The following is a 21,958-nucleotide window of genomic DNA, read 5'->3' as shown; positions in this document are numbered from 1 at the left end:
AAGAGAGACTGACCAAATGCACTTGGATAAAACATATATTGTTTGTGTGTGCAGCCCATCACCAGCAGATGGTGTAACAATCCTTTACAGAGTGGCCTTTAGTCTTGACACCAGCAGCCATGTAATTCCATCAGAAGAACAAGCTAGTCTTGCAATAAGCCTTTTCCACATCTGAAATGTTGGCATCTCATTAGTGTTTATTTTTGGCTGCCTGCATTGCATTCAGTTGTGGCAGTTGAGGGTTCCTGATACTGTGTGTGTTGTATTACTTGCACGGGGTTTACTACATTAAAAAAAGGGCCATAGTTAATATTTGAATAGGCTTCACCTTTGTTTTTTCTGCTTAAAAGTCAAAACTCATAGTGTGTCGTTTTTTGATGTGTTACACACGAGACTGTTTAAACTGCAATGGGCCTTGTACAATAAATGTAATATTAATCATGTGAAAACATTGTCTTTTTGTGTTTTTTTAAGATTTAACAATGATCACAAAGACCTTAAAAACAAAACTGAATCAATTGCTTTTGTTTTTACTGAATTTTAAGGTCAGTTTTTGGCAAAAAATCTGTGAAAATTGTTTTGTTTTGTTTTGCTAATGGAAACACAGCATTGGTCATTGTGTTATCTAGCTCCATATTTAGTTATGGAAGTTAGCAATGCTATATAGTAGTTTGGTTTCAGTATTTTTATCACCGTAACAGCTCCTTATGGGTCTTACTTACTGAAATGTGATACATGTCTACTGAATTGCAGGTTAATTACATAAACATTCTAGGAGAGGATGTGGCAGTTGTGGAGGTCTACAAGTACCTGGGAGTGCACTTAGACAATGGGCTGAACTGGAGGATCAACACTGACGCTGTGTACAAGAAGGGGATGAGCCGACTCTATTTTCTGAGGAAGCTGAGATCCTTCAACGTATGCAGTAAGATGCTGGAGATCTTCTATCAGTCTGTTGTGGCTAGTGCACTCTTCTTTGCTGCGGTCTGCTGGGGGGGCAGCATCAGAGCCGGTGACACCAGCAGGATCAATAAACTGATCAGGAAAGCTGGATCAGTCATCGGCATCAAGCTGGACCCCTTTGAAGCTGTGGTGGAGAGGAGGACACTGAACAGGCTGTTGTCCATCATGGATAACCCCACCCATCCTCTCCACCTGCAGCTGGACAGTCAACGGAGCTCCTTCTCCAACAGACTGCTGCAGCTCCCCTGTCACAAGGACAGATACTGGAAAACATTCCTGCCCACTGCAATAACACTGTACAATAAATCACCTCTGGCTGGAAGAGAACTCTCTGCTCCATAGTTTCTCTAGAAATAAAACCACGTTGTACATTTTACTCATACATAATCTGTTTCATATTTAATACTCCATAATTCCATATATTTTGAATATATATATATTTGTATATATATATATAATATCTGCATGTATATTTTCTATTTCGACATGTATATTTTATATTTTATATTTTATTTTATTTCTATTCTTGTATATTTTGTTTTATTGTAAAATGCCTTTTATGCTGCTGTAACAAAAACAATTTCCCAATTTGGGATCAATAAAGTACGATCTATCTATCTATCTATCTCTCTTTTATCTCAAACTCATTACTCTGTTGGTATGACCACATTCAAGGAAAGTAAGCCTATTACTAAAGTGGCTTAAGAGGTTCACAAAATAGAACCAGTTACATCAATGAGCTCAAAATCAAGGCAGCTTAAACGCATAATGAGTAGGTGAGCATTATTTGAGGTAATTAATCAAAACTTTAGTAGATATTTAATCACTTGTTTCTTTGAGTAAGTGACATGGTATGCATGTGTCAAGGGTAGATTGTATAGCTAGCACATAATGTTCTTGTTTACAACTGTTCCCAGGCTTAGCAGCGATATCATAACAGACCATGTCTGTGTAACAGTCTGCACAAATTGCAACACTAAAATATGTAGAGGCACATTGATTGAAGGTGTCTATGCCCAAACAACAAAACTCAATCACTGTTATTTGATAATATTCAGGGTGTCCCACACATAGACTATACTTGGGCGGGCCGCCCAGGTATATTAACGGCCGCCCAAGTATATTTCGCGACCCATTTAAAAAAAAAAAAAAAAAATTTATAATATATTTTTTTTATTTTTGTTGACGCCTTTTGCGATCGAGTAACTTGTGGACAATGATCCCTCGCTCTACGCCTCCTGTACCCAGTCCCGGACTGGCCATCGGGAGGACCTTTCCCGATGGCCTGGCCTGTTAAGTGCACCTGCCTCACACAGGGTGACTGGCTGTCTACATGATGTAGCCTGCCGACATGGCCACTGTCATACAGATCATAAATCAAAGCCCTCGATTGGTCTCTGTGTAAACTCGGGATAACATAGCTCAGGTGAGGTAAAGGACTCTCTGAGTGTTTAGATAGTTAACTTAGTCTAAGTTCTCAGTGGGTCTCAAACGGTTTGGTCACCATTTATGTAAACACATATTTCCATTTGAGGGGGTAGTGATTAGTAAAATATGCATGAATAAAAAAGAAAAAAGTTAACTAGGGGAAAAAAGGTAAGATACACTTTATGATTATTGAAATGTATACAGTTATGTTTCATATAGGTGTTCCCATAGATCTAGTCTCTTTATTTTCCCCTGAAAGTGCACCAGATTGATGCATTTAACTCCAAAATAAAATAAAAAATCTAAATAGTAACCCATGTCCATGTTTATTTGTGGGTAGTAGATTTAAACTATAGGGCTATCACTATGGGCCCTGCCTGTACCTGTTCGCTCTGCCATGGCGTGAAGGGTCTGCTAAACAAGCGACCAACAGAAAGGTTAATGTTAATGTTGTTGCACGTCACAAAGGCACGTCACCTCAAATGACATTTGGTTGATCTTATCTGCCCCACTCCCCCCCTATTCAGGATTTCAATATTGTATCTGGGGCTTATTATTCTCAATATTTAATATATAGCCCGATAATTTAAACTGAATCATTCAATAAAACAATATTGTAGTTTTTAATCTCAAATCAAGTACAAATACCTGCAATTCGTAGCCTGCAAGTTTACTTCTTAATTACATTCCACCAATTGTTTGATTTAAAAACTATTTTAATTATAAAGACTGACTTAGCTGACTATTATTAAAGCGTTTTTTTCCAGCAGCTCCCACTGACCGGCCCACCGGATCATTCAGGTTTGAACCGTGTATAGTGCACATGGAGGCTGGTCCATCGGGGCAAAAAATAGTAGCGACTCTTTTGGTAATGTCTGCGGAGCGTGCAACTCCTTTAGAGGGAGAGAGCAACGCGCCAAGGACAGCGAGTAAAAATGTCACAGCCACGGGGTCACAGCAAAGCAGAGAACTGTGAAACGAACTAATGACTGTTTGGAAATTACGTTTTTGCACGCTTTTATCATGAAGAGCGATTAAAATATTACCTCTTAATTAAGACAGGTGCTAATTTAGCGCAAATGCTCTCCATTTACACCAGAGAAGGTTGTTTAAAAATACAACAAAAAGACCAGTCTACATTTGGATTATAATAGATCAACAACATTATGGGGGAAAATGGGATGATAATAAATGGGACTGGGAGGAATTCTCATCATCCTCTTCCTCACGGTCACGGGAGGGTCTGGTGCCAAAATGCCTATCACTGATTGGCTAAGAGGTGGGCCTCCTCTGCCAAGCCCACAGCACCACTGAGTATATATGTGCACCTAAGATGCTAGAGTCAAGAAGTAAAGGACGTTTTGGATAAGTGATATTTAACCCAACTTGTTATCCTGCAATACATCTAAAAAGGTAATTTGATTTTGTTTTTTAAATGAAGAATATTTGAATTATTTGGATGTTACTTGACAAATAATGCGTTTGTTTGTTTACAGTGAGATGAAGACCCATCAGCCTCTTCATGTGGCCACTCCGCTGAGGCAGAGCCTTGCCCTGACTAAAGTAGCTGGGACTTCAGTTTACCTCAAGCTGGATTCATCTCAGCCCACCGGATCATTTAAGATCAGGGGCATCGGACACCTCTGCAAAACTGTGAGTACTTCTTCTCTGTTTTGGGGTGATTGGACATTTCCTGTGTTGTGTCGTGCTAAACTTAGATTAAAAAAAAGGTGGAAGAATTACTCAGTTCCTTTAATTATGTAAAAGTAGAAATACTTGGATCTTCAAATACTCAATTTAAAGTAACATTTGTGACCTCAAAATGTTACTTGAGTAGATATACAGAAGTATTATCAGCCAAATGTACTCAAAGTATAACAGTAAACGGAAAAAGTACACGGAATGCAAAATGGCTCCTTTTATAGTATTATCATAGAATATCTATCCTGATTTGTATCACTTATTTATAAATGTAAGAGCAGTTTAATGTTGTAGTTTGTCAATGTTGAGCCAATTCTAGATACTTTGTGTCAAACAAATGTACTGGAGTAAAGTGTATGGTATTTGCCAATGAAATTTGGGGGAATTTAAGTTTATAGAAGCATGAGAAGGAGATTCTCAAGATAAGTGCAAATATGTAAAAGCAGTACTTAAGTAAAGTGAAAATAATTTTGTTACATTCCACTATTGACCATAATGACCCAGGAAAGACCAGTTTAGGTGTGTCAGTCAGACAACTGGGATTTTTTTACACTGTGTCTTTTGATCCTGACTGTTATGTCTCTTTTTCTTGTAGTGGGCAGAGCGAGGGTGTGAGCGGTTTGTCTGCTGTTCAGGTAAGCACTGAAGCAAAAACATTAAATCAATGTTAGAGTTATCTTTGCCTCTGCCGGTGTGTTTGAGTGTGTAATCTTTGAACCCTTTTGGTTCCAACAGGTGGAAATGCTGGTATGGCCGCAGCTTACTCCGCCCGTCAGCTCGGGGTTCCGGCAACTATAGTAGTACCAAGTGTTACACCAAACCCAACGGTGGAGAGGCTGAAGGACGAGGGCGCCACTGTGGTGATCCATGGCAAGGTAAACTAATCTCATTTGTTGTTTACTACAATCTTTACATCATAATGTCATATTTTTAAGCATAAATAGGATTAGTTAAGGTGAATTCTGGAGACATTTGAATTGCAATTCAAACAGGCTGACAACGCAAAATGGTTCAACACATGACATGATGTTGTGTCTCTTTCAGGCACTAAATGAGAGCATTGAATATGGACAGCAGCTTGTGGCAAACAACCCCAGCTGGATATTCATTTCTCCCTTTGATGATCCGCTCATCTGGTGAGTTTATCTGAGTCCGCCTGTTGTTCAGGGGTTGTGACAGCATGTACATTACTCTGTACTGTGAAGGAATTCCTGCATAGAAATCTATCTGTCATGAACAGATAAGAGACGGAGACGTGATTAGATGTGAACATTGAAATACTTTTAGGATGTGCAAATGACTGATAGTAACTGTGTCTTATTATGCGGTGTCATCATACATGTATGAAGTGTTATGTCAGATAACATGGTATCTTATCACAGTGCTTACTTTATGGGGTGATCACATGTCACAGTCAAAATGTTACCAACAACCATAAATACAGTGAATCTCCTGATATGATGCATTCAAGGAAAGGCTGTTTCTTTCTCACATTTTAATAAAAATGCATCCAGATTACTTTGAAACTAACAGGGTCTGTGTTGTGTTCATGTGTGCAGGGAAGGCCACACGTCTCTGGTGAAGGAGCTGGAGCAGGACCTGAAGGTGAAGCCGGGAGCCATCGTGTTGTCAGTGGGAGGCGGAGGCCTGCTGAACGGGGTGGTGGAGGGACTGCGCCGTGCATGCTGGGCTGACGTGCCCATTGTAGCCATGGAAACCATTGGAGCACACAGCCTCAATGCAGCAATGAAGGCTGGGGAGCTGGTCACTTTACCTGAAATTACCAGGTAATTCATAAACAAAGATATTATACCCAAATGATAACATTATCTGCTTTTTCTCACATAGTTCCTAGGATTGACCCTTCTTCTTTGCTCTCTAGTGTTGCAACCACTCTGGGCCTGACGAGGGTGTCTGCACAGACGTTTAAACTGGTGGGGGAGCACACGGTTTTCTCAGAATTAGTCACAGACCAGGAGGCTGTAAAAGCTGTGGAGCACTTTGTTGGTGAGTACAACCTGCTCCGTCACACTGATCCAAAGAATAGGTCTTAAACTGCTGCAATGAGACTGATCTCTCTCCTGGTGTGTCCTCTTCCTGCAGATGATGAGAAGATCCTGGTGGAGCCCGCCTGCGGGGCCGCCCTGGCAGCCGTGTACAGCGGCGTTATCAAAAGGCTGCAGGGCGAGGGCAAGCTGGCACAGCGTCTCGGCCCGGTGGTCATCGTGGTGTGCGGCGGCAACAACATCAGCATGGAACAGCTAGCGAGGCTGAAAAAACAGCTCGGTATCGTCTAGTGCGTCCAACTACCTCAGGTCTTCCTGACCTTTCCTCTATTCCTTCATCTGCTGGTCTCGATCCTTAAACCCCCGCCATTCACGCGCTCCATAGACCGAATCATTCCAGACTGAGACACTCCTGAGCACTGACATGTGGACAGAGATGCTGGAGGGATTGTTTTTTATCTTGTAAAGCCTTTGTTATTGTGATGATGTTCTGGTAGAGGTCGTTTTTCGACTTTGAACAAAAAAAGTACACCGACACTTTCAGGTTGTATTGGTTTTAAGTTTGCCGGTATGTTGTTCTTCTGCTTTTGTACATTGAATTGTATTTAAAAAATAATAAATTATATTTCTGAATATTCTGCCTAAAGAATCATTTCTCCACCGAGACAATTTCTTATTCCTGACTGAGGATAGGATAGCATGTAAGAAATGTAGTAGAGAAATTCCAAATGAGGTTAATCTTCCTTATTATCTCTTTAAACAAACATCCCAAAAAAATGCTTCATTATAAGTTGTGTGTTTATACAATGTATTTATGTATTGCATTTGTCATGGATGGCCCCTTGACATGACTTCTGGATGTCTGACAATGTAAAGTTATTACTTTGGCTACAGCTTAAATACTATTCCTCCCATACCATTACACTATTCATTGTAAGACAATTCATGAATAGCCCCGGCCTCAGTAGCTTACTCTCTAATAAGGTTCCTCTCTCCTCAGTGAGTGCTTTGGCAGACACAATGCATACACAATTACATATTTGAGCCGCTGTGGTGCTTTATGAATAAATTAGCTAAATATAAAGTTCTCGAACTAAGTAATTGACCTAAGTAATTTTGTCAACATAGACATCCTAAAATTAGGTTCTTAGTCATCAGCAGTGTTTGCCTTCCAGATGAAGGGGCACTTTAAAGGAAGAAGCTGTTTATAGGTCAGTCGCACGTCGCATGACCAGAGCAGACATCTCCACACCTTTTGAACACACTGAACAGAAGTCATTCAATTGGCTGGAGTTTTGGGGATGTGGCCCTTTTCCAAGTTTCTCATTGGTCTGGGGCTCATAAAAGCATGTGACAGGGCCCTTATGTCACAAAGAGAGGAGAAGGCTGTGTGTGAGGGACAGTTGGTGATTTAACCAACAAGTCAACATGCTAGGGACATTCCTAGAATTCCTCCTGGGAAACCTAGACTTGGCATTAAACATTTAAAATATTACAACTTGATACAGTTTATAATAACTGTCTCGCCTAAACTGTCTAGCCTAAACTGACAGGTACTTGAAATGATTTATAAAAGTAGACTGGAAACAATATTACATTTATTTGATAGGATTTATATACATATACTAGTTTATGTGACGTATTTCATTTTATTTGGTATCATTGTTTGTTTAATTACATTTATATCTGTTTTTGCTGAATGTGCTGTATAGCTTGGGGTGTGTGCAGTATTCTGTGTTGTACTGTGCATTGTTTGAACAATCAATGACATTTTTTTTTAATTAAAAATACCAAAAAGTTTACTTATATATAGATTGATGTTTTTGTGAGAACACGCTGTTCTCAGTTACACACTGTTGGTAGTCCACAGTATAGCTTAGCTTCTGGAGCAATTGGAAATATATCTTATTAACTGAATTTACGGTGTAACAAATAAATATCTGACCAATTATTTGAGATGTTTACTGATGAAACCTTGCTCCTATAGTTACGTATAGTTCCCTTTGAATAGAGCGTATAATGAGCAGGAGGGACAGTGAGTCAGTGAAAAGCATGACTGGAGATCCAGCTGGAACTGGCCTGGCCCAGATCTGAAGGTGTCTGGTTTACAAGCAGTTGTGACGAAACCAGAGTCGCAGGGTCCTTACATAAAGGGCATGTCCTAAAGCAGGCAAAACATGTTTTCACAGGTGTCAATCACCATGACCAACACTCATTGTCTGTGCACACATGTAACAAGCATGTCCGCGCTGTTCAGATGTTATGCAAATGATAGTAAAAAAAAAAGATTTATGAAACCTGTTTTCCCCAACCAGACTGGATGTTTATCCCCGCAATGTCTTAAAGAAAAAATAACTAAAATAAGCACAGAAATGTAGAAGGGCAATATATAAAATACATAAAGCAGGACGCAGAATTTTTTACATGAAGACATTTCTTTATTGTGACACAGAAATCTCAAATGCCATCCGATTCTTTACATCTGTATAATCCATTTTAGATATGTTACGTTTCTGATGTGCAGAGGTAAGACAGTAAAAGTTAAGTTAATGCAACCATAAATAATTGTAATAAATATCAAGTAAATGTACAGCACACATTTTTATCGCAACACCTCTTGTATGGATATGTCCTTTTATAACCTTATCTACTCCCCCAGAAGAGGAGGAAGTAGAGGAGAGAGCGTCCCTGTTAGCAGCGGTGTGTCACCCTTCAAAGAACTGAACCAAAATCAAAACTTGCAAGCAATTCAACAATCCAATATCCGTTATGTGTCAATTCTGGGCTGTATTTCAGTTCTAAGTAAAATGGCGATCTTACTCACACAAGAAAACATGTTTCACCATGAGTAGAAGAAAATGAATCCATCTGAGTACAAGACAAAAGGTGATAAGATTACTGGTATTTCCAAAATTCATAAAAAATAACAACACAACAAACGGGATATCCAACAGACATCGCCCAGTTTGCTCATTTTAGAATATTTTCTTGGAAGAGTAGTGCAAACGAAAAAGAAAAAAAATTATAAGGTGAAGTGAGTTAGCAATTAATAAAAACTGCCATCAAACATAACTTCAGTCTATTTACATTTTTTTTCTTTGATTTTTTACACAGCTAAACATTTGGTTATGGGTAAAAGAAAGAAAGAAAAATAAACAATAAACAGCAGAATCCTGTTCTTCTTTTAATAAAGAAAACTATAAAAAGGCAGAACTCCAGATAATCCGCCGCCCCTCCCCCAGTGTGTGTGTTGGGGAGCGAGGGGGGGTTGTTGCACATTCAGTAGCAGTAGCACACAGACAAAGTAGGAGAGCGGCTCATGAGAATTTCTTCTCCTTCCAATTTTCACAAAGCAACACAGGTTTCACAAACCTGAAATGCAGGCATATCAGATCCAGCAGGCCTCTCCTCTCCACTGCCCTAACATGCCCCCAGAGCTACTCAGAGAAATCAAAGAGCAATTTCATAAACTAATAGATTATTATGACTTTTTACACGACTTAAATACCCTCTCTTCAGAGACTTGGATAAAATGTATTCAGTTTATATAGGCATAAGTTACTTTGTCCATTAGCAGTTCATTTTTTTTTTAAACAGGCAGTAAACTACATCATATCCTGTACAGCACTTGTTCCCATCTTCTGCCTGCTCATAGCGCAAAAAATAGGCAGCAACACACATCTCCTTAATGTTGCTAGTAGTCTTACCTCAAAACTCAATTCAGTGGAAATCAGTGGTTTTCTCTCCAACATCACCCTCTGCAGAGGCTCCTACAGCAAAGGCATGTTTCAGAACATCACCCCCACAGAGGGGAGACAGAGGGAGGCAGCTAGGTTAAGCTTTAGGAGAGTAACAGTTTGTGTGTTGCCTTCACAGCAGTGCAACGTTTTTCAATACTATAATGTCACCGCAGATCTGATAACATCCTGTTAAGCCGTTCAATTCACAGAACTTGACTGAATGTTGTTAAACCCTCTTAATGTAGGGGAAGGGAAAAGTCAAAACCAAAACTATGTCACAGTTGTTTCACTTCAATGCCATCATCAAACTCAGTGCAACACAGACACTTGTTAACAGTGTCAGATTAACTTCCCTGAATTCTTCACAAAAATATGCCTCAAACTAAATAAAAAAAAAAAAATGTAGCATTTGTGTAAAAACAAAGAAAGCAGGGATAAACATGCAAAGCATTAACAGCAACTCAAAATGAAATTAAAGTGGTGTGTCTCAGAGGAAGGGGAGGGGGACGCTTGTGGACGTAGGGCTGTCAAGTCTTCTTAGCCGCTGAGAGGGTCCTCGCGGTAGTGGATGGCGTATCGCAGTTTCTCCAGCATCACATCCAAAGAGCTGTACTGGGGCAGCTTCACCATGAACATACAGGTCTCCACGCGGATGTAGCGAGAGTCAGGCTGACCTGGAGAGGAGAAAAACAGCAAGGTGCATCACAACAAAATCGCTTCTGTTGCACAATGAATCGAGGTATCTACGTGAAACTGCAGGAACAAGTGATAATAAGCTTGTTTAGCTGATCAAAGTAAGTGTTATTTTATCTGTAGATAACTGAAGTAGAAAGTAATAAAAAATAGTGAGTCTGAAAACTACGATAGATCCCTCTTCTTGGAAAGATGTGAAAGTCACACATCAGAAACTATTAATCTTCCTTCATGTAACAGCTTCATACGTCAATTGTACAAATCTATTCATTTACAGACACAAGCAAGCTATCACAAACATGTCCAAGGTCTATCTAAAGTTTTAAGACAAGACGAGCTTTGATTATAGCTATCAGTACTTTCTGCACTAACAGCACTAAGAAGATAGAGAGATGGAAAGCACAGTTTAATCGCGGCTCTGTTGAAACCTTGTTAGCCATTACCTGCAGCTCCATCAGGAGGGGCGATCTTCATTGGGTACGGGGGGACGTGGGCGGTGTCGGGCCCCCCGTCCTTGCAGGGGCAGGTGAACGGTATTCTCTCCTGATTGCAGGCAAACTTAATGAACTTGCAGAGCTCCTCTTGAGTGAACATCTCCAGCGCGCTCCAGAAGAACTCGATGTGCTGGTCGGTCTCCATCAGACCCACCTGATACATGGTGTGAGCCTGCAGAGGGATTACATTTGATCAATACTTAACTGTAAGGAAATAAGGTGTTTCTCATGTAAACCACTGACATATTTATTGGTGATATAAACAGACTTCAACATTTACTGTCACAAGTGTCTGCATTACCTTAAGGAACTCCAGGTTGATGTAAGGCAGGCCGCAGGTGCGTAGCTCCATCTCTAAAGGGAGGAGCATGGTGAGTAGCTGCAGAGGAATGATGGCGCCGAGCCCTGAACGCACCGCCGTCATACACTCCACATTCTGCAACTCCCGCAGACGGAGGCTCCGCACTGCACGCGCATACATGTCCTTATTGTCCCAGCTTTAAAAACACAAACACGCGACATTTTAAGATTGAGAATGAGACTATTGTAGAGACAGTTATAAACAGTTGATAATGAGGATGGAATAAGACAACGATGGGATTCCTGTACCTGACGATGAGGCTGCGACCTCCCTGACAAAGCTCCACCTCCTCGCCCGTCATAGTGATGTATGTGAAGGTGCAGCAGGGCCGGCTGGGGGAGTCGGGGCTTTCTCCCGAGTGGTGCTGGGAGGAGATCTCAGCACACAGGGCCTCCAGCTCCGCCTCATCACTCGCCTGAAGGGTGGAGAACACACGTCTCATTAACGTCATTAGAACTATGTTAGTAGAAGGGAAAAACCTGAGGGATTCACTGCTGGTCCCTTACATTTTCAAACTTCTTGACGTAGTTGTAGGTGATCACATCGGCTTCCTGCAGGTCCTGCTCAGGGTCGAGGGGCTCGCCCACCAGACCCTTCCAGAAGGAGCCCAGAAGGTCCAGAGGAAGTGGAACATCTGCGCGGATGGCTATGCCAAGAAGCTGACCAAAGAAGTGCAACAGCTGCTCCTCTGCGTAGCTGATAGGGCAGGGCGTCAGGATGTACTTCCCCTGAGGAGAGAGAAAAAATAATAATGATTCACATTTCATTTTCTGTGATTAACTTTGTTGTGCCGGATATGATTCGTAGAAAGCATGCAGTCTTGGGATAGTCACTGATATCAAACTCAAAACATTGCATAGTAAGCTTTGTAAACAGTGACGAAACATTTTGATTTCAGGCAGTGTGAGGTCAATGCAGGATCGAACATTATATGCCTCGTTGAGAGGAACAAAAAGTGTGTAAAACAGGACATCCTGAAACAGTGTCAGACAGTGAAACCCTTACCTTGTTACGGTTGGCTGCAGCACTGGGGCAGGGGAGCAGCAGAGACAGAGCAGAACTCTGTAACTCCTTACACACCTGCCATAGGAAGTGTCTGAAGGAGCCACCTGAGAGAAGCAGATGTATCACAGCTTTCTCAGTGAGGGCTAACAAAATAAATCTTGACAAGTAAAAGGCTGTAGGGCAGTAGAGAAAAAACAATGTGAAGAGAAATTCTTACTTGTGCCATGAACCTCCTCTCCAGTGAAGCGGATGTTGAAGGCGTAGGTCGGGTCTCCTCCGCTGGCCAGCTTCACACAGAGCTGAGACGACGGCACGCAGGAGAGCTGGCGCGCTGCTTGGCAGAAATACGTGTTCTCGGATGATCTGATCTCACCTGAAGGGAAAAAGAAGACAGACAGATGAGTGCAAAGATCCAGTGCAAATGGAATAAAATAGGAAACAATAAACCTGTGAGTGAATCAGAATCAGAATACATTTATTCGTCCCACAGAGGGGAAATTTGCATTTGTTACAGCAAGAAAAAGAGCCAAAGAGAGCTTAATATTAACCAAGAAGCATGCATTAAAAAATATTAAAGATACAAAATTCAAAAGAAAAATTACACAATTTACAAAATACACATCCTGTAACAGTTCTGAGATATAGAAGCCAGTATATATTGCACAGTTAACAACGGCATATATATATATATTGCACATAATTAGTATTGCACAACAAGGGGTGTTGTATGTTATATGAATGAAGGCATTCATACCTCCCACAATCTCCAGAGGGTCCAGAGTAATCTCTGGAGCAGCATGGTCAGCTGTCCGCTGCACTGTGGCATTCAGTACTCTGTTCATTACAGTGACCTTAGTGTCGTAGTAGATCAGACCTGTAAGCAGACGATGACACGTGTTTAGCAAGGAAGGTTTCTTTTAAAAAGGTAAAAACACTGATGCATTCACAACAAGTTGACTTGTGTACCTTTGGCTTCACATAAGAGCGCTGCAATGCTGTTCTGATAGGTGAGTGTCTGTCTCATCTCTACTAGCGGCAGGAAGAAACTCTCCAGAGTGTTGTTGAGGGACTGCAGCAGAGCAAAGCGCAGACGCATGCTCTCCACTGGCACATCTGAACACAAAAGGACAACATGTTTTATTATAGTAGAAGAAGAAGAAACTGAGCAAGTGTGACTCAGAGTATGTCCCATATGTAACACTTGTGCATTGGATTCAAGCAACAACAAAAGGGTTTCGGCCTTCTGTTTACAGAACAGACAGTAGCAATGAAGAGGTTTACTTACTGAGCAGACTGGCCACACGAGGATCCGCAGTGTCTCCGGGGTCCAGGTACACTTCATGGGGGTGCAGTCTGGCCGGTGTGATGGCCAGGTGACGGCACAGCCTGTTGATGTACTGGACCAATGCCACGTCCATTTCCAAGCCCCATTTCCTGCAGGCCTTCTGGGCGTGACGAGTGTCTATACACGTGCACCTGGTACAGAGAACAGCCACAACGTTAGGTCACAACTAGGGATGGGTACCGAGCCCCGGTATTAAACGGGCCCCGGGGCTGAATTATTAAAGACCGTGGTACCGTTAAGCTCCGACGTTATCGGTCTTTTTATCGGTACTGGAGACATCTAAAAAATATGTCATGTGTATTATTGCTACACAAACATTATATTGCAGTTTTAGTGTCGCCAACTCCGTTTCTAATACGCAAAAAGACTGCAAAATGCGTCATTTTTAGTATTTTCGATCTCTCCAATCCAGACGAGAGATCTCTCTCCCCCGCCTGTGTGCGAGGGGGCGGGGCAGTTTACACACACGCAGCTGCTACATGCAGCAACACACACACACACGGAGGAGATGGCGGAGAGAACGCGCTCCGAGGTGTGGTTAAACTTTACCCGTCTCGCTCGTTGCCTAAAGTGCAATAAGAGTTTAGCATGTCAGGGCGGTAACACGAGCAATTTGTCTAAACATCTTGCAAAAGTGCACCACGTTCAGACGGAGAAATGCACCGGGTTCGACTGTCTCTCTAGTAGCTCTGTAGCCCCATCCACGAGTAACGTTTCCACGTCAGGTGTTATGTATGCTAGCAGCAACACACGGAGCTAACTCAATGATTCAAACATGGGTTAATGATTAGAGGGAACTGAGTTATTTAGTTTGTTAAAGTTTCAGCCATTCTGTTCACAGTTCTGTCATCAGATTATTTAATATGATTTGTTAAAACGTTGTTGTTTCTGTTGATGTGAAATATTATGCATTTCATTTAAATAAAAAGCAATGTTAGTTTTGTTCACAATTTGTTAATTTTCATTTAATCGTTTATTTGAATAGGGACAATGCACATTAATGAACACTTTAGACAAATAATGCTTCAAGTAGGGTGACCAGGTGACAGAAAGCCACAAGTGGGACAGAGAGTATATTTGTGTGGGACAATGTGGGACATGTAAATGTAATGTTGACGCATGAACTGTCAACGGGGGGGGGGGGGGGTACACTGTGGACCTCTGTCGCCTGTCAGCGCAACTTACATAATGCCGTTTAAAACATAATCATAATGGCAGAAAAGCGTTTTGGCCAATCAAAATGAAATATGCGGGACATCGTCTCAATTTGCGGGACGCACCAAAAGTCGTGAAAATGCTGTGCAGTCCCGCGCAAAGCGGGACATCTGGTCACCCTAGCTTCAAGTGTAAATATGCCGGATTTTAGCTTTGAGCTAATTTCCATCCGTCGTCCCTGACATACAACATATAGTTAGTTTACCTCATTTTTCTCTCCAAAAGAACCGATAAGAGTACCGTTAAAAGACCGGACCGATAAGCGGTATCGATAAAAGTAGTAGTACCGTTAAAACCTTAACGATACCCATCCCTAGTCACAACGTTAGGTCACTTATATTTAATAAAGACACACAGGTAATTCAATATTCTGTGGTCGGCGCTTTTCTATGAAAATATGACCAAAACATCTATATAATGAAAGGGGCTTAACAGCAGTATCATTTGGATGTTTGTCCAATTTCTTTAAAGATACAATTTGACTTGCTCTTCAATTTTCACAATGGCTGAAAACCTTATTTAAAAAAAAAATAGAAAATACATAAAAATCAAATTATATCCAGAGTAAGCACATACTCGTCAATAAAGGTTTGGATTGGGAGAAAAAAAAAAGCCATTATAGAATAAAATAAATCAAAAAGTACTAGTATAGTTAGTGAAATAGGTTGGATCGATTAATAAATAGTCCTGAAATGAGAAATAGATTTGTGGGTTAATTTCTAATCTTGAATAAATAAATAACCATCTGACGTGTTGCACTACACTTAGTTGATGTGTGTGAAACTAAAGGCATCGATTTAATTGTATGCTAGTAACATTTGATGAATCAGAAGTGACCCATATTTTTCTGAAGGAGCCCATTATGTCAAAACAAAACAACATGTTTGGTTCCCGGACAGCTCATGAATGTGACAGTGTTTGAGTTACAGCAGTCTGAGTGCTGGTTATTGGGGTTAGACGTTCCCCCAGTCTCACCTTTCAAAGTGGAGGTCGTAACCACAAGCCAGAATCGCCCTCCAGACGCTGCGGATGTCCTGCTTGGCCCGGTCAACAGCGAATTTGTGGAAGCCTTCGAGTGTGAGGAACTTCTCCTCTGGGGCTAAAGATGACAAAGTGGTATGTGGTTTAAGAACAGGAATTGAATGCATCATAGTAAGACCAGGTTTACCAGACTGCAAACGTATATCTTAATTTATAAGTTTTATCTGACCAATGTGTTAATGTAATTTCCAGTCATACAAAACACAGACAAAAGCAATACATCTTCACCTTTACCTAAGTGTATTGAGATGTTGTATAAAAAAACCACAAAATGGAAGCAAAGGAGCGGAGTAAAGCAAACTGCACATTTAGGTATAATTGAGCAAAAATGCTATTGATTTAACCTACGTTTTGGAAAACACCACGTTAACCCAACTGTCTGTAACTTTGAATATGTTGTGTTGTCAGAGTGTGTAGCACTACCAACCTTCAGCTTTTTTAGCAGGAGATTTTTCCACATCTTTCTCATCAGGTCTGGATTTCTCTGGAGATTTTGGCTTCAGGACCGTCTTCTTCTCACTCAGTGCAGTCCTGGTAAAGTCAAGAGATCAGGGAAATCGAATTCAATTAAAGTGTCAAAGAGTATTGTGTATGTAAATAAGGTTAAACAAACCTATTACTCACCTGACACTGTTTAGCACAGACTTCTCCTTGGTGGGAGGTTTGGTGATCGGCCTCTTGGTGCTCACCACCTTGCCTTGGTGCTGTTCTTTTCCTGCTTTGCTGTATTTGTTCTTATTGGGCTTGGGAGTGCCATACTTTCTTAGAATCTGATACAAATAAATAATGTTGACGCATGTTAATCGAAACATATACAAGGTTTCATTTTTTTTTACTTTAACCCTCTGTATTTTGGAGCATTCACTGCCAATATGTTATTTACCTGAGTGAGCTGGTCCTCAAGTACTTTCTTTGGAGGCCTAACGTTGGTAAAGAAAGTATGCAGTAGGTTGCCAGGGGTCTGAGCGTTGATCTGCTCCTTGCTGAGATAAATATCAGACACTTTAAGTGGCTTGGCGGGTGTGAGGCTGAGCATCTGTTCTGAGTGCGAGCAGCTCTTAAAAACATCGGTGAGGACTTCTCGTGCTCCAGGTACCAGCTTGTCACCTTTAAATATAGAGACAGATCATTTAAGAGTGAGAAACTGGCAAAACTAATGTCAAGCAGAAAAGAAACAATCAAATACCAACCTCTGACTGACTTCTCCAGGAAGTAGTCTTCAAGGGCGGAGCTTCCCTGTGTGTCAAACAGGCTTTGGTTAACACTGGAGGCTGTGAGGATCTCCTCATTGGTCAACTCCATGAGATCCTCTTCACCCTCAAGACTGGACAAGCCAATCAGGTCACTGCTGTTGAAAAGACTGGCTCTGATTTTTTCCACTTTGGCCCGAGAACGAACCTATGAGTAAGAAAAGAAAGATGAGTGTATTTCAACAACACATAATCAAACAGCTTAGGTCTAACATGGTGGTATTAATCACCTCAATGACAGCATAGCCCTTGATGGGCCTGGCCATGACTGCGTTGCTCTCCAGTGAGGTGACTGTGTTCATAGAGCCTCCATCTGACACTGATGGTGTCTCTGCGCTGTCCAGAGGCTCCCCCAAGCTGCCCAGACTGCCCAGGCTTCCTGTACTGCACAGGGAGGTGTCCAGACTCTCCTGACTAGAAACAGTGTGGGGGTCCTGGGTGCCATGCTGGGGGTACGGAACGGCCGAAGCTGCAGCCGCGGGGTTGAGGGATGGAACAGCCAACATCTCCTGCTCGACAGAAAGTTCACTGGCAGTGCGGGACACTCCCTGAGAGGAGCTGCAGATGGAGGTCTGGCTGGTAGAAGCCGATGCGCTCACGCTCATAGCTGGAGTCACGCTGCTCGAGCTGTCAGGACTCTCTGGGCCGCCGGTGTGGGGGAAGGGGCGCTCAGGGTCAGGTCCAACTTTACCGTCCTGAGGGGTTGTAACCCCAGCTTTGGGCTTTTTAGGATCCTCTTCCTGCAGAGGGATGAAGACTTCATCTTTGAAGAGCCCCCCGTGTGCGTTGCAGGCCCTGCGGATAGCATTTCGGACCACGGCCTCCTCCAGGTGCGTGGGGATACCTGAGAGCACCAGCAGGCGACTGTGGGCGGTGGGGCCCACCAGGGCCTGGCAGGCGTCTGTCACTGCATCGCTGGTCACACTTAAGCCCTGCGGGTCTTTATTGGCGAGGTGTCGAAGGATCATCAGGAGTGTGAGGCAGCGGTGGAACCACAGCATGTCCTCAGGTTTACTGCCCGCCATGTTCAGCAGAGCGCTGTCACTCTCTGATAACCGTGCTCCTCCACTTCTCCGTTTCCCAGAGACTGCTGCTGCCACCGCCGCTGCTCTCTCGCGCTTCATCTTCACCTTCTTGCGTTTGGAGAGCAGACTGGGGCTCTGTGGCGTCTGGCCTGGGGATGACGACGAAGATGAAGAGGAGTCGCTGAGGTTAGGGGCGCTAGTGGAGGACAGGGCTCCCACTGAAGAGCCACTAACAATAAGGGGGAGTGTCACCTCTGCTACAGCCAGGCACACCTCCATCAGAGCGTGGAAGTAGGTGGAGAACCGGCTCTGCTCCGATCCCAGAGCCAACGCTACGCCTCCAGATGAAGACCCCCCTGCTCCAGACCCTCCAGCAGTCCATCCCTGCGTCTCGCGGTCGTAGAGCTTTCGGAGTTCTGACTGCAGGGCCATCAGCACTGCGAGGCAGGGGTTGAGCAGCAGAGCGATGGAGCTGGAGAGACCCGCGGGGCTCTTGCGCTGCTCCAGGTGGTGGATCTTTCGCAGAAGCTCAGCCAACAAGTGAAAGATGAGTTCCTTTATGGAGGGAGCCAGATCAGTGGTCCAAAGCAAACCACCTAAAACAATAACAACGACGACAAAGAAAAGTTGTTGAAACATGTAATTATGCTTGGTACGCTTTCAAAGTTCTTTTGTCATTTATGGGGCTAGAAGTGAAGGATAAGGAAAATGCTACAGAGTAGTGTAGTGTTGAAAAATCATGACTTCAAATCTTACATCAAGAGAGTTTATTTGCTTTTACTTCGGTGTTTTTTAATAAAATAATACACCAACCAAGCGTTAAATAGTGCTAAGGTCATAAGACTCAATCAGGAACAGGATCCAAGAAGGTCAACGATTATACTAGGGTTCCATGTATGAAGCCACTTCAAGCAGGTTGATAAATGAGGCTCATTAGAGTGTTGTGTTATCTGGAGGTCAACCTACCCAGCAGCTCTACCACCTGCAGCAGCACAGATGATGGCACTGTGTCCAGCTCGTCCTCTGACCGCTGCTCACTGCTCTCTCCCAGCTTCCACGTCAACAGCTGCTCAGCAAATGCCATGGCCAGAGGAAACTCCAGCGGCAAGGAGTGCAACACCAACACAGCACCAGGTGGGGGCGACACTCCTACAGTCCAAACAATGGGATGTTTAAATATATTAACTCATTCATTTTCAGCTGGATCCATTTCCCTTTGCGAGTTCGATACTCACCCAGTTTGATGTGCACTTTATCAGTCGGTATGATAACTGAGGGGTATTGGTTGGTGGTGGGAGGGGGAGTAAGGCCTGTGTTGGTGGGTGAGGCATCCAGTGGATAGCACACCGCCTCCATCAGATTGAGCTGGCCGTTCCTGCGCACTTTGTGACCCAGGCCGTACACCATTACTCGAGCCCAGGGGGCCTTGTAAAGGCTGGAGCTAATGGAGTGGAAAAGGTAGAGTAGACGTTTTAGGCATGTGGGCAGGAAATGGATGGTAACAAATCTGAGTTCATAAGGGCTACAGATGTACTTCTGGATGGACTCACTCTTTGCGACATCCTAGCTGGCTCTCCTTGCAGGATACAATCACAAATGCCGCACCTGGAAAGCTGACATCCATGCTGACCTTTGACTCGGTCACAGGAAACTCCTCAGATGTAAACTGCTCTGGTGCATTCTGTTGAAATGAAAATAATTATAAAGAAGATTAGCAATTTTACAAACTGGGTAGTTAACCGAAGGCAAGTTGTATTAGATCAAGCATGAGCTGACCTGTAGGAAGCAGCAGATCTGCTTTGTGAGCTCCAGCAGGCTCTCCTCTCCTTGATGCAAGGCACGGGTGATGGCCACTGTCAGCCACTCTCGGATGGGCTGAGCATTGCCCTGGAAGAAAAGTTCAGAGGGGGAGCAGCTTTGGCCCTGAAGGTTGTGGAGCATTGACTGGGCCAGTAGGATGGAACTAGAACTAATAGTGCCATCTGCAGGAAGAACATAGAGCACATTAGAGCGTTCAGCACAGAAGATTAGAAGCATCACATTGAGATATCCTGTGATTTAATGAGAAAGGTTCATACTCACCAGGGAGAGGGGGAGCCAGCAGCTGATTGGACAGCAGCTGTAGATGCTCTAAGGTGATGTCACGGATGGCGGGTATGTGGAAGAGACGAGTGAAGGTGTGGGGATTCTTGGGGGCAAAGATGTTGAGCAAGGCCATACGGCAGTACAACCGAGCCAGCGCACTCTCACAGCGAAGCAGCTCCCTACAGGAAAGTGTTAAACAGATTTTATTTCCAGCACTGGTGCAGGATTCATTTAAATCATGCTCATTAGGTTTAAACATTACCTATGAATCTGAATGTTGCTACTGTCCAATGAGACTAAGCCATTAGCTGCAGTCCGTCTAGATCCAGCAGGCGGGCGCTCCAGCATCTCTATAGGGTACCAATACCTCACCAGCACCCCCTCACTGCGCAGGTACGTCTCCACCTGCACCAGCTCATTCACCTGGACAAGATGATAGTAAAAAGACATAAACATTCTATGACCTGCTCAAATCTAGCACAGGAGGACATTGTGAAATTGGATCTAAGCTATGCAAAAGGTCAATTGATATAGTTGATACCAGGCAAGCCAAACAAATGTTTAAATGCGGTATAAAACTAGATGGGCCCTGAATGACAGATTTGTGAAATAACTGTTGCAATATGTTGTCAATATAAAAAAAAAAAGTTTTTAAGTTGCAGAACATGTATACTGTATCTTTAAGGAAGGTGTCTAATACGTTCAAATATATCAGTGAAGTGCTTTTTATGGAATGAAATACGATTCATTTACTGAAAATGCTCTTTTTAGTTTATCAAAATACCAATATTTTTGCAATTAAGATTTGGCCTCTTGACATTAAAATGCTGCTTTGGAAGAAGTATTTTTCTCCACTGTGTGATCCAGAGGAAATGTCTAATTAGTCATTTTGGTTTTTTAAACCATCCTGGTAACCTTATTGTCTTCTTGTGTTAAATGAAATCAAGGATATCACTCAGATGATGGATATGAATGATTCACAACAACTGTAATGTGTTTATAAGACAGAGACATTTAAATAATGCTTCTAATTAAGAAATGCATGAGAGCTGGGGCGGATAATCTGGAATCAGTGATGAGCGGCAGCTGAGTATGATGGTGCTGTTTTTCAGGTTTTTTTTACATTTATTTGTATACATTTGTACAAATATTAGACCAGCCTGGTGAAGTAGTTGAGGGAACGAAACTGGTTTATTGTTAATGTTTGAAACAATGTATCTAATAAAATATTAGTAGTCATTAAACCAGTGAGAGATTATCGATACATTTCCAATAATAGCTTGAAACACTGAAGCCTTAAGTATTGTACTCACAGAGTCCACATCGAGCACCACCCCATGCAAGCCAAAGGTCTTCAACATGCCCCGGATAGCAAACTTGGGCAGGGCCGTCCCTCCGGTGGTGCTGTTGGTGTTGTTGCTGTCCGGAGAGCGGATGACCACAGTCAAGCCTGTGTTCAGTGAGCAAAATATATTAAAAGGTCAAATCATTTGCAGAGTTGTGCACATCACAATCTGGCAAAAATAACAATTTTACTACAAAGCTTAGTTACAATGCACCTGGGAGTAAACTCATTTTAACTGAAAGTGTTTAGGTGTAGTGATGA

The 21,958-nt window shown here is 42.6% G+C and overlaps 2 protein-coding genes across 5 annotated transcripts in view; one reads left to right on the top strand and one right to left on the bottom strand.

Moving 5' to 3' along the window:
• Window positions 1-3,749: 3,749 nt before the first annotated feature.
• On the top strand, window positions 3,750-6,678 carry LOC117472968 (L-serine dehydratase/L-threonine deaminase-like). The gene is made up of 8 exons (XM_034118430.1): window positions 3,750-3,804; window positions 3,888-4,044; window positions 4,688-4,727; window positions 4,828-4,967; window positions 5,137-5,228; window positions 5,652-5,879; window positions 5,975-6,099; window positions 6,196-6,678. The coding sequence occupies exons 2-8, from the start codon at window positions 3,892-3,894 to the stop codon at window positions 6,387-6,389; spliced, it is 972 nt and encodes a 323-aa protein (XP_033974321.1). The 5' UTR covers window positions 3,750-3,804; window positions 3,888-3,891; the 3' UTR covers window positions 6,390-6,678.
• A 1,836-nt stretch (window positions 6,679-8,514) lies between these two features.
• LOC117472390 (probable E3 ubiquitin-protein ligase HECTD4) overlaps window positions 8,515-21,958 on the bottom strand; it is a 41,729-nt gene continuing 28,285 nt past the window's right edge. For all 4 annotated transcript variants that reach the window (XM_034117541.1, XM_034117543.1, XM_034117542.1 and 1 more), the window contains exons 54-76: window positions 21,666-21,802; window positions 20,615-20,775; window positions 20,350-20,531; window positions 20,044-20,249; window positions 19,818-19,948; window positions 19,503-19,708; window positions 19,234-19,416; window positions 17,473-18,863; window positions 17,183-17,390; window positions 16,876-17,099; window positions 16,617-16,762; window positions 16,420-16,523; window positions 15,927-16,050; window positions 13,677-13,867; window positions 13,358-13,504; window positions 13,146-13,265; window positions 12,609-12,764; window positions 12,392-12,495; window positions 11,893-12,114; window positions 11,635-11,801; window positions 11,327-11,522; window positions 10,975-11,197; window positions 8,515-10,512 (exon numbers count right to left, since the gene is read on the bottom strand). In XM_034117541.1, coding sequence (XP_033973432.1) covers window positions 10,376-10,512; window positions 10,975-11,197; window positions 11,327-11,522; window positions 11,635-11,801; window positions 11,893-12,114; window positions 12,392-12,495; window positions 12,609-12,764; window positions 13,146-13,265; window positions 13,358-13,504; window positions 13,677-13,867; window positions 15,927-16,050; window positions 16,420-16,523; window positions 16,617-16,762; window positions 16,876-17,099; window positions 17,183-17,390; window positions 17,473-18,863; window positions 19,234-19,416; window positions 19,503-19,708; window positions 19,818-19,948; window positions 20,044-20,249; window positions 20,350-20,531; window positions 20,615-20,775; window positions 21,666-21,802 — 5,066 coding nt within the window. In that variant the 3' untranslated portion in view covers window positions 8,515-10,375. The remainder of the gene's footprint in view (window positions 10,513-10,974; window positions 11,198-11,326; window positions 11,523-11,634; window positions 11,802-11,892; window positions 12,115-12,391; window positions 12,496-12,608; window positions 12,765-13,145; window positions 13,266-13,357; window positions 13,505-13,676; window positions 13,868-15,926; window positions 16,051-16,419; window positions 16,524-16,616; window positions 16,763-16,875; window positions 17,100-17,182; window positions 17,391-17,472; window positions 18,864-19,233; window positions 19,417-19,502; window positions 19,709-19,817; window positions 19,949-20,043; window positions 20,250-20,349; window positions 20,532-20,614; window positions 20,776-21,665; window positions 21,803-21,958) is intronic.

This window comes from Trematomus bernacchii, unplaced genomic scaffold (assembly GCF_902827165.1).
Source record: "Trematomus bernacchii unplaced genomic scaffold, fTreBer1.1, whole genome shotgun sequence".
In the NCBI taxonomy this organism is placed as follows: domain Eukaryota; kingdom Metazoa; phylum Chordata; class Actinopteri; order Perciformes; family Nototheniidae; genus Trematomus; species Trematomus bernacchii.
The sequence above is the reverse complement of the archived record's forward strand: the minus strand, read 5'-3'. Positions and strand labels throughout refer to the sequence as shown.

Excerpts from the sequence above, each read along its gene's own strand:
- LOC117472968 (XM_034118430.1), top strand. The coding sequence starts at position 3,892 with ATGAAGACCCATCAGCCTCTTCATGTGGCCACTCCGCTGAGGCAGAGC. Across the intron at positions 4,728-4,827 it reads GCGGTTTGTCTGCTGTTCAG|GTGGAAATGCTGGTATGGCC; the intron begins GTAAGCACTGAA and ends TGGTTCCAACAG. Across the intron at positions 5,229-5,651 it reads TTTGATGATCCGCTCATCTG|GGAAGGCCACACGTCTCTGG; the intron begins GTGAGTTTATCT and ends TCATGTGTGCAG.